The sequence below is a fragment of the Aulonocara stuartgranti genome, assembly GCF_965226115.1.
Source record: "Aulonocara stuartgranti genome assembly, chromosome: 18".
NCBI lineage: Eukaryota > Metazoa > Chordata > Actinopteri > Cichliformes > Cichlidae > Aulonocara > Aulonocara stuartgranti.
The window spans coordinates 20,051,636-20,063,179 of NC_138954.1; the positions used below are offsets into that span (position 1 = coordinate 20,051,636).

The window sequence follows — 11,544 nt, forward strand, 5'->3', positions numbered from 1 at the left end:
AAACCCATTATTTATGAAATGATTCATTATTATTTGGCTGTCGTGGGCTATATAGTCTTGTGGAGGGCAAAGCATTTAAAAAAAAAAAAAGCAAACAGGCACATCGCAACGGCCTGTATCAACGTGAGGTGGTGTAGTGTAGCCTGAGCTACAGTTGAGGTGTTTTAATTTTAATTTTTTAATTTTTTACGCAATAAACAAAAGCTCAGGTTAAGCTTTTGACCTATTTATATTTTCAACAAAGGTTTTTTTTTCCCGCTAAGCTCATTTATCCTGCAATAAGATAACTGATAATAACAGAGGGCCCTCTACCTTTTTTCTTTTTGTATTATTTATATTATTTTATTTTTTTGTTCAGTTTATTCTGCCCATTAATCCATATCCATTTCTGCGCCCCGAGGATGAATGCGCCACTGATACAATGGGCTGGTAAAAATGAGGTGGTCTAATCATTTTGACACTATTAATTGATATTTCTTTATCGATAAACACGTTCATAATAAAATGTGCTTTGTGTGTGTGTGTGTGTGTGTGTGTGTGTGTGTGTGTGTGTGTGTGTGTGTGTGTGCCATTGGAAATGTTGGGGATGGGGCCGGCGGTTCCCCCGGGTCCGTGGGGAGTCGTGGCTCGGGGAGATAAAAGCGGATCGGCTTCTGGTCACATCAGATAAACGAGCAGAGCATCAACGGTGACATGCTATCAGAGTACATTCAGTAGAGCATAAATGGTGGCAGGTACATCCTAATAACGGATTTTTAACACATTTCAAAACACTTTGCGAAAGTAGAAAATAAGCGCATTTAACCAAATGAGCAGGATGATTGAAGCTATAGATAGATAGATAGATAGATAGATAGATAGATAGATAGATAGATAGATAGATAGATAGATAGATAGATAGATAGATAGATAGATAGATAGATAGATAGATAGATAGATAGATAGATAGATAGATAGATAGATAGATAGATAGATAGATAGATAGCGTTTCCATGGTGAATTAATGATTTAAAGATCGAACTCCACACTGAGTCACGACCCTATAGCAGGTCTGTTGAAGCAGAAGTCACGACCGTGATCCTACATCCTGTTCTGTGCCTGAAACAATTCCCTTTCATGTGCTTATTTTCATAATCTTCCGCTGAAACGTCACTCTTCTGCGTAAAAATGCGACAAACAGTCATTAATCGAGAAACTAAATTAATGCACGTGACTGGAAACTTTAAATAAAACATATAATACGCCATAACAGAGTAAGCATTTCTAAGTGTGCGATTTAGTTGTGGAATGAATGTGAATGATTAATTAATTTGTTAAATTAAAGGATAAACATTTCGACAAAATAAATCTCTATATTATTTTATTTAGAAGCAAAACGGCACCCGGTTCATAAAAGAGTACTTGATACAACACAAGCAAAATGAAGAGACCATACAGAGCCCCAGGGAAATATGATGCCCTGAAGAAAAAAACAAACAAACCCAAAATGAGATAATTTTTTTTTCTTTCTTTACACACCAGCTCAAGGGTCTATTGATCAAGCATGTGCCACACCCCTACAGATAATCAATTATTTGACCAATAAATAAATAAATAAATAAATAAGCAACAGTACTTAAAAATATATATCTGTATACAATTTCAAATAAGTGACAAAATACAATTCCAATCACTAACCATTTGAGATCTCGTGCTCTGTGTGACATAAAGAGCAAAATGAATCACAAGAAAAATTCACGACAACTAAAAAAGAAGAAGAAAATAAATCATTTTACAAATTGAAATTGCATTAGGTTTGAATTTTTCTTAACTTTCAAATACATTAAACTTTTCTAACTTGCCTACTCTGTGTACGGTTGGATTTGTATGTAATGTGCTTTAGTTTCTATTGCAATCCTTTGTGATGTCACATAATTAAACGTTGATTTGCACTATGAGAAAAGAAGCCCTCACCCTGTTTTTCCATCTACGCATTTGCAAGTGTGCTGCACTGACTACAGCACGTCTACCATTTGTTGCAGTCAGTCCGCAGTGTTTGTAGCAGTCAGTTACTCTGCGTGTCTCCAGGAGAAGTGGCTGTGTGCCATGCCTGTCCTGTCAATCAGCGCTGATTGCGTCGGGCGGGCATGATTCGAAGGGAAGCAGTGCTTTCCCTGGTCATGAGGCGCGTCACCTGGTCTAAAGTGAGTCCGGCCACTGCTTCTCCATTCACCTGCAGAATTTCGTCACCGATGCCAAGGAGGCCTACGTACGGGCCTTCTCCGCTGCCATCACCCACTTTTTCAACATATACACCTGCACAAAGGAGAAAAAAGAGAAGAGAAGAAAGATGAATAGAAAGAAATGAGTTAGAAGTAAATGTGTCTTTGGGTTCATAGAATTTCTACTCTTTTTATTATTACAAAAAATGAAATTGAAAATGTAAAAACATACCTGTGTCTGGTCGACCTTTGCCCCTTGAAATAACAAAACCATAAGGACCGTTTGGGGGTTTGATGAGCTCCAGGAGGATACTCCCATCAGGGAAAGCCTGAGTGGCCCGGCCCACCGGACGTGCGATTCTAGAGGGAAGTACATCTTCAACGCTCAAGGCCCTGTGAAGCTCAAGCTGAGGGCTGTCAGGGCTGAGGAAGCAGAAATTCATTATTTCAATAAGAGTGTGAGAATTTATATAAGTCATCTTCATCACTCAGTTCTTCTGCTTGGTTTTGTTTGCCACAGTCACCTACCTGAGTGCCAGGCCGTATGGTATTTGCACCTCCCCAAGTATGGTTGAACGCTCTGTTCTTCTCTCTAAACTCTGCACAGAGGAGGCTTTACGCAGCTGGGCCAGTGGCAGCACCTAGTGGCAAATGAATGGCACTGTAATAAACTGATTTTATTTCTTTTCACCAAACCAGCTTCCAGAACCATAATATTTTGCCTTTATTACACCTATAAAAATATGGTCTGCTTGGCAGCACACACACACATACAAAAAAGGATTAATTCCACTAGTGTATTCCTGAAACTGCAGAGAAGGCAGCAGACCTGTACAAAGTAGAAACTTTGGCTGGTCCACTGTTGAAATGAACTTTGTACAGGTATGTGAGGAAAATGACATTACTTTTTACCTTCTGCCTGTATGAGGTTAAATTTGTATACATTTATTGTGGCCAATCATGATGTTAAAAACATGAGATAAAGGAGCGCAGCAGTCAACAACACAACAAAACATTTAGACCTCTTGCTCACCGTATTCAGCGTCTGCAGGGAGGGTGTCCTCTGTATGCGGATAGTGGGCTGCGGTCTCCGTGTTGGGCTTGGTGATGCTGAGCTCGCCCGGGGGGCAGTGGGTATACTGAGCTGTTCCATACTACTGGAGCGACCTCCTTTCACAAGCCTACCGACACTGTTCAGGCCAATGGAGGAAAAGAAGCGACGTAGGAAGAGCTTTGGACGCCCATCCAGCTTTCTGTAAAAAGAAAATTGTGATTTTTCTTTTAAATTAGACCTTAGCACAGACTTTAAATATATTGATCTAGACACTGTTGCATCACAGTGTGAACTACACACACACTGAGAATTGTTATTATGGACTGAGATTATTTTTAAGAGCTGTGAAAACAATTTTATAAGTGTCTTCCTTCTGTAAAGGATCGTAATGACTACAGCTATATACTGTATTACCAAAAGAGGGCAGGATTGCTCTGGTATTGAAAGAAGCTTTCTAACAACAAGAACAACAGCCTGTCTGCTGAATAGGGTTTTAATCTACTAACTGCTGCACAACAGTGTTGGTGGGGGCAAGGGATTTATTGTCTAAGCTATGGCAAGAACATTGTTATCTTGGCTTACCTAGACCCATCACAGTTTTCCTCCCACAGGGCCTCAGCTTTCAGATGTTCAGCCCTCAATAGCTCTGCTCTGAGGTCCTCAGCCCGAGACATACCCAGGCCACGTATTGCACGGCACTCTGAACCAGAACCAGAATCCCCACTTAAGCCTACAAAAGGAAAAGAGTACATAATTAAATGTCAGTATTATCCTGATCTTTGCTGAAAGTAAACTTCTAACTGCTCTTTTCCACACTACAACATTTATCTATTAGTGCACACAAGTAAAGTTTATAGGTAGCTACAGTTCACTTCAGAAACACAACCAAAAAGGCTTCTTTATACTTCCACTTGTCTGCAGTTCAGACAGACATATTGTACTTTTTCATCAACATTTATTAGGTAGTCAGAGTAACATTTACTTTGTAGCTCATGCCTTTTTCATTTCCTTCTCATTACTTTATTAAGGCTTCATTATAAAGTTAAATATCCCTAAGAATAGAAATTACTCAGAGTTAGTTTCTTGCTTAGTTGCAACATAGGACCATGACTACATTTAAAACATTAATGATAAACGAATAGTATGTGTAATCGTATAATGCTGCTTTATGTACATTACTGTTGCCACTCACCTGCACCATCTGGAGTGGCATCCCAGAGTTCAGAGGCTGGCAGGTCTGTGGCTAGTCTGGCTGGGGAGTACCTCAGAGTAGAGGGTCTGATGCAGGACACTGGGCTGCTACTAGCAGGCACCCCTGGGGTTAAAGATGCTGGAGACTCCCTCCTTGTGTCTGGAGAATCCAGCAGAGATTGAGCTCCACCCTCTCCTCCCTGATTTGAGGTCATCTGGAACTGAACCGTGGACTGACCAGCAGCAGAGCGATTTCTTGAGCTTGACTTGAGAGCTGACTTGATAGGCAATGCAGGGGTTGGTGACTCCCTTAGTCCACCAGATGCTTCAAGCAAAGGTGGCTCCAGAGAAATGGGGCTATCAGGTGCAAATGAAACAGCTCTGCTCAGGTTGACTCTGTTACGTGGATTTGAGTTACGCCGCTGAGCCCACGACGGGCCATAAGGGCCATGACCAGACTCTAACCGACTTTCTCCTTTCCTGCTCCTTCTCCTAAGTTTCCCAAACCCTGATGACTTCCATCCTGTACTAATTTCTCTATTTTCGCCCAAAACATAAGCGCCGGCGAAGGTGACAGTAAGAGGAGCTTTAGGACGAGTGCTTGCCTCCGCTTTGTTTGGTGACACCCAGCGAGGAGCCACTTTTCCTCTTGGGTCCTCAGGGTTACCAGGCTGCTGAGGCTCAGCGTGCTTTGGATCTGGTGGCGATGAAACTGGCTGAGGTTCTCTCACCACAGAACCACATGATTCACATTTCTTCACCAGCACTATTATCTCTTTAACCACTGTTGTAGTTTCACCAACAGCAGGCTCATCCTCTTGCTTCTGTGTAGGAGGCATAGAAACACTTCTGTGGTTTCTGTTCCTCTCTGAACCGCTGCTGCTGGAATCTATATTGCTGTCTTTACTCTTGAACCTGGGTGTCCCGGGCCTGCCACGCTGTCTCACTCTGTCCAAGTAGCGAGACTCTGCTTCTTTTTCTGATTCATCCTCAAAGCGTACACGGGTGGGTGAGCAACCGTACCTTCTGCTTCGACCTACTTGGTCGCTGGGTGAAGTGTCTCTCTGACTGGGGACAAGGAGGGGACCAGATGAGACTTGAGCTGGGAGCTCTTCTTTGGTTTGAACAGCTTTTTGTGCTGTTGTTGGACTGGGAGATTCAACTTGCTGTTTCCTCCTGTAAAAAATGACAGAGGTGTGGGTATTGGAGACAAGTTTAAAGCGCCAGATACTTTGTCGACTTCTCCATTTTTATGTTATTAGTTTATCAAAGTCAAATGTGAAAAATGTAGGAAAGCTGAATCCATCATCTCGGTATCAGATGGTAGCAAACATACGACTCAATAACATGTGCACCACTGGGCACATAATATCAAAATATAAGGTGCTAAAATGACATTTACATAAACTGTAATAAGACATACTGTATGTGTTACAACTTTGTCTGTCTCAGGCACCAATGACCAGGTTAGTGAAGCAGTCAGGAATGTAGGGTATATTGCAAATTCTCCTAATCCTAATTTAAGTGAAAACTTCCTGCTGATTTAAAGGGATTTCTGAAACAAAACTACACAAAGTACACACTATTACATAAAAAGAATAAAAGCAAACATTTTCAAAACATTGTCAGCTTTGCTTATGTAATTACAAAGCAAAAGTCAAGTTCTAAAGCTTTAACTTGTTTTCGGTTATGCAACATTAGCTTTGCAGGAAAGGGGCAAGTGCAAAAGAAGGATAGACAAAGCACAGAAGAAGTGTTGGGAGGGAGACGTAAGGATGGGAGCAAAGTGATAAACAAACATAAGAAGTGCATAAACAGGGAAAAAAGAAGAAGCAGACACGCTCAAAGTGGGACTTTCACAGTCTCTAACCTCAATCCTACAAGCTCACACAGGCCTTTTAAGTTAACTTACACGGTGGATCTTTGATCAGAATGGGAGCGTCTGCTGGGGCGATCGGCTTTGATGTGATTGGAGCGAGCCTTGAGTCTTGCTCGCTCCAGAAGAAGCTTGGCCTGCTCGTGTCTTGGGCTTAGAGGTAGTTCATCGCTGATTACAAGAAGTGACCTGAGGAGCAATGGGAAGAGAGACAGAGAGTGGAAATTAGTACCGAACAGCAGGGAAATGGATAGAGTTTAACTCGCTAATGAGACAATCTGCCAGCATCTGTCTGAGAATGCTGGATTTTTGATAAAGTGTTCAAATTTTCAAAGCTTATTCTGTGCTGACACATATCCAGAGACATCATATTTCCCCAAAGATTGACTTAACATGGAGCCCAGCAAGCTGCGTCTTCCTAAGCTGTCTTATGTAATATCAGATAAAAAGACTGGGGCGTGGCTCTAGTGGTCAGCAGCAAAGGGGAATGTCATCCATCCATTTATCCATTCATCCATCCATCTTTATGCCCAGCAGCTAAGCTGCTCTGCATTGTGCTTCATCGTCTGTACTTCTCTTTATCCCCTGGCCCAGTGATAAAGATAGCATGATACACCAGCCACGTGGATTATCTTTGTAATCTTTGTAAGTGTGATTCATTCTCTCCTGTGTGACAAGATGAGAACATATTGTCTTTCACCAGATTACAGTTTGTTGTGTCACCACAGTATTCAAACACCAGAAAAAAGAAATCAACAAAGTTGGATCCTGTCTTTAAATATCATATGCAGCTCTTTATTCTACAGTTTATAACCATGTTCAAAATAACAACCTTTACTAAAAGGATGGCTTCCAAAATTGTGCAACTGGTGAAAAAAGATAACAGTGTGCTAGGTCGACAAGTGTCGAGCGTGTATCAAACATTACACATATTTGATACTCGCTCAGTATCGCCAGTGCACTGCTTTTGACAATACTCGACATCATCTCTTCCCTGTGATTAAACCTGATTATCAAAGTGTTTGTTTGGATTGTGCACCACGCATAGTTGCCTCATTGGGTAGATTTTCTCAAGTGCAGCTGTAAAAGTGAAATTTATGAGGAGAGGATATAAATAGTCCAAAGAGATTATCTGTCACTACCCTTGCCAGGAACTACATTGCTCACCTTAAATAGGGTTCAAGTTCCTGGGCCAGAATGGCTGAGTCTGAGGCGTCCAAAACAGGATGGGCACCTGCAACTGGTATAAAAAAGGAAAAAGATATGAGCATATATAAAAGTGCAGTCAAAATTTCTTCCAGATGAAAGAAGGATTTCTTGTCTTTGTCTCTTCCTTCACCCAGACATAATGTGCTACAGCGCATTAAATTATTGTTTAATGTTCCATTTTTTTAGGACTTGCCTTGCGGCAAACACAACTGCAGAGAGAGCAGTCAGCCATGATGTGACCAACAAGGACATTTGGGTATCAAAGAAATTGGGACTTGCTATGATCAAAAGGATTTTCATAAACCTTATAACATTAGGTTCAGATTACACTCAGTGGCAGTCTCGGAGGTCATCCCTAACTCATCTTTAATCTCGGACAAAAAACCCCCCAAAACAAAACAAAACACACACACGCACACATACACACACATACACATACACAGATTATGTAACTGCTGAAGGATAAAAGCAGATTTCCCAGAGACAAGAGGGCAAAATCATCTCATCATCACGAACTTGCACCTGCATCTCCCGTACTGGGCATTGAAACTGAGATCTGTGCAATACCACATGATCATTGCATGGGAAAAAATATCATCTGTCATCCTACAGACATACAAAGACATCCATTAGCGCGCCGGCAGAGATAAAAAAGACAGGGACACTTCCCCCACTGCTCTATTAATAGTAACACCCGTATGCACATCTGCACATCTGACATCTGTTCAGCACTGGGAACCAGCCAGGTTACATTCTGCGTTTCAATACAACATTGTAGGTAGGCAGACTACAGCTGAATGGGGCACTTTAAATGGCTGCAACAGATGGAAATCATTCTAAGCAGACAATGTGCATAAATTATTGACAATTTTCCAGCTTTAGAAGGTTGTTAGGGGAAAAAAATCAAATGCAAAATTTAACCTTTTCTGTCCTCATCCAAAATGCTAACACGCCACAGGAGCTGATCCAGCTCATAACATTTGACTACACTTCATGAGGAAGCTAAAGTAATAGAGAAAAAAATATGACTAAGTCACAGCCTTTTATTGAAACTATATCAAGTATTGTTGTCATAAATATAGCAGCATGTGTTTTGTTGTCTTTTTTTAAATAAAGGCACACTACTAAAAATGCTATTATTGTATAGCATAATAATACTGCAAAAGTAAAGTTATGTATTTCATGCCATGGCCAGGAGTTTCAAAACACTCTACAGCTTATTTATCAGTAAAGCATTACTAAACCCCTTCTCAGATGGCTCCATGCATTACTTTTTCGCTTTCTCTATTATTTTCCTTAATAGACCTACCGTTATAATCCACTCTGTACGTCGTTTCTTCATCATAGCCAGTGATTTCTCCTTCTTGCAGTTCTCTCACTTCCCTGTAGTGTTGTTGTCTTTCCCTTAACTTTGCATAGGCCCTCTCCTTCACCCTCAGTTTATCATCAGCGCAAAGGATTCCACTTTGTGAAGACATGCTCTCCGAGCTGTCTGAACTGCACAGTCCTTTATTGGGATCAGTCACATCTGTCTCCCTCTGCTCATACTTGTCCAGGTACCACTCCACACTACCAGAGTTTTGGATTTCAGAAGACACATCATAGTCATTCTCCAGACCTCCCACATCATTCTTGTTGCCTGCTTCAGCCAGTTTAGGCTTTCTCTGAGGCTCTGCTACTGCCTCTGTCCGAGTGTAGTCCTTTAGTGGTAATGTGGGGGGTGTATTGTGAGGGTCAACCCCATTGAGAAGCAACGTTTCTGGGCGTGCTACTCTCCAGAAGCCCTTTGGAGGGGCCCAGTGTCTTGCTGAAGGAGAAGAAGTGGAGGAAGTAAAGGACGATGCTGTAGAAGCAGAGATGTTGGAGGAGAGCACAGGTGGTGGTGGAAGAGGAGGAGGGGAAGCAGATGGGCCATCCTTGCTAGTGCTTGGGTTGTCAGACGGAAGACTCTCCAGACTGGTGCCCTCTCCAAGCCCACAAGGCTGACCCGTTGGATGACTGACCTGTCCATCATTCTTTTCTGACTGCTCCTCTTCCACTTCCTCCCCCTGCTGTACAATTTGTGCTTCAGCGGGAGGACTGTGGATCTCCAGCCTGACTTGTACCTCTACCTCCTCCTCTTCATCACTGCTGCTTAAGTCCTTTGCACCACCTGATCGCCAGGAGGGAGCAGGCAGAAACAGCTGGCCTTTCACTTTGGGTCTCTGTCTAAGGAGGACTTCAGATGAAATGTGCCCCGCTGGGTTGCTCACCAACACCTCCGTGTCAAATCTTCCTCTGTCTTTCTCCCTGTCTCTTCCCCTTGTTCTTCTCTGCGTGATCGACTTCACCTTGGTCTGCAGGGCGTGGACAGCTGAACTTTGAGCAGGGGGAGGAAGAGAAGCATTCAAAGTGGTGGTGGGTGCTGGGAAAACAGGCTCAGGAACAGGACCTGTAATGAGTCCCCAGTTTATGGGAAGCCCAGTGGGCAAAGGGGAACCGGATTTTGATTGGATATTATCAGCAGCTTTCTCTTCCTCCATTGGCTAGTCATGTACAAGAAATTCCAAAGAGATTCTGAAAATAAAGAATAAGAAAGATAAAAACCTTTCCTATTCAGGGTATTCTACATCTCTGTTACCAGATACTTTTTTCCTGTGTGCCGGGTAAGGAGATATGTAATGTGGACTCTGTCACGTTGCCTTATCCAGTGATTACTTTGCAGGGCACAGGATAATCCTTTGGAATCAGAATAAGCAACTGCTGCCTGCAACTGAGACCCTACAGGGAATAAGCAGTATTATATGTTTATGTTTGGTTGTATATATCAGAAATAATCAACCATGTTTTTCCCTGTTTGCCATTCATTAATAGAAAAACTGGAGGAAAAATCAGCTAAAGTATTTAAAATTCATTATTTACCCATAAGAAATACGCACAACAGCAGTTTTCTACAGGCTACTGTTGGTAATTATGTAAACCGCCTCCATAAAAGCAATTTTAACTCATTATTATCATTAACAAAGTAGCTTCTCATCACATTAAGAGACAGGCTGGTTTCGCTATTAGAAGGCTAACAAACATTTTTTAATGTACCTGCACTTTTGCTGAACACGGCGTACTTTGACATGCAATCCCAGCGTCGATGGTCACGAGAAAGTTGCCATAAATTCTTGGGCAACCGCACAAATTAAAGTTGCCCTCCATAATAAAAAGCTGCGCCAAGCGTGCAGTTATTGCAGCGCGCATCCTCGCTTCACCAACAGGCGAGACGAGCGACGTCCCCGTGGATGAAATAACAATGATAATAACAAGATTTCCAAACGTTTCTCCAGATTTTGAGGTTATGTTTTCACTCTCCCTCTTTCTCTGTCGCTCTACGTAGCTCCGAGCGGTGTCAGGCGCGTCAGCGGTCTCTCAATCGTGCCTGGTCTGATAATCCCCTCAGAAATCAGTGGGATTAAACAAAAATGGAATAAAAAAAATGCCTGCTTTAATTTCGCTCTTGCCTCATGAGTGGAGCTCGAGTAGAGCTCTGTGTTGCGCAAGTGCACACACACCGATTCCCTCCCCGCTGTAAAAAAAAAAAAAAAAGAAAAAAGAAAAAAGAAAAAAAAAGAATAAACCAATGAAAAAGAGAAAACATTTCTAGTAAAATGGCTTGGTGACCTCTCGCCCAAATGAGATATCCCAGACACTTTTCACTCTTTATTTCGGTGGCTCTGGTTGCAAGGAAGTGGGGTAGGCTCTGCTGCGTTTTAGGGAGCACGGGTCTAATTTTGTCTCGAAAAACAAAAGTCAGCTGATTCTTATTTGTCAATACAGCTCCCTCCCTCCATCTTAATCTGTCCGAGCTCCCCCCTTCTCTTCGTTTGTCTAATACAGATACACAAAAATTTTAACATATATGCACCCGTGCAAACTGAACAGTTTAACTGTGAAAATGTTCCCAGATGTGATCTTCTCAGCACCTGCCCAGTTTTGGTATTTTGTGTGTGCGGCTCAATTTCAACAGAGGGCGCCATTTGCCCACA

At 42.1% G+C, this 11,544-nt stretch overlaps 1 protein-coding gene across 1 annotated transcript; it reads right to left on the reverse strand.

The window, feature by feature from the left end:
• Positions 1-1,343: 1,343 nt before the first annotated feature.
• LOC309693595 (uncharacterized protein) lies at positions 1,344-11,410 on the reverse strand. The gene is made up of 10 exons (XM_082512970.1): positions 10,607-11,410; positions 8,841-10,087; positions 7,490-7,562; positions 6,359-6,511; positions 4,448-5,622; positions 3,838-3,985; positions 3,235-3,454; positions 2,730-2,842; positions 2,434-2,624; positions 1,344-2,295 (listed from the first exon to the last, which is right to left on the reverse strand). The coding sequence occupies exons 2-10, from the start codon at positions 10,051-10,053 to the stop codon at positions 2,102-2,104; spliced, it is 3,480 nt and encodes a 1,159-aa protein (XP_082369096.1). The 5' UTR covers positions 10,054-10,087; positions 10,607-11,410; the 3' UTR covers positions 1,344-2,101.
• Positions 11,411-11,544: the final 134 nt, after the last annotated feature.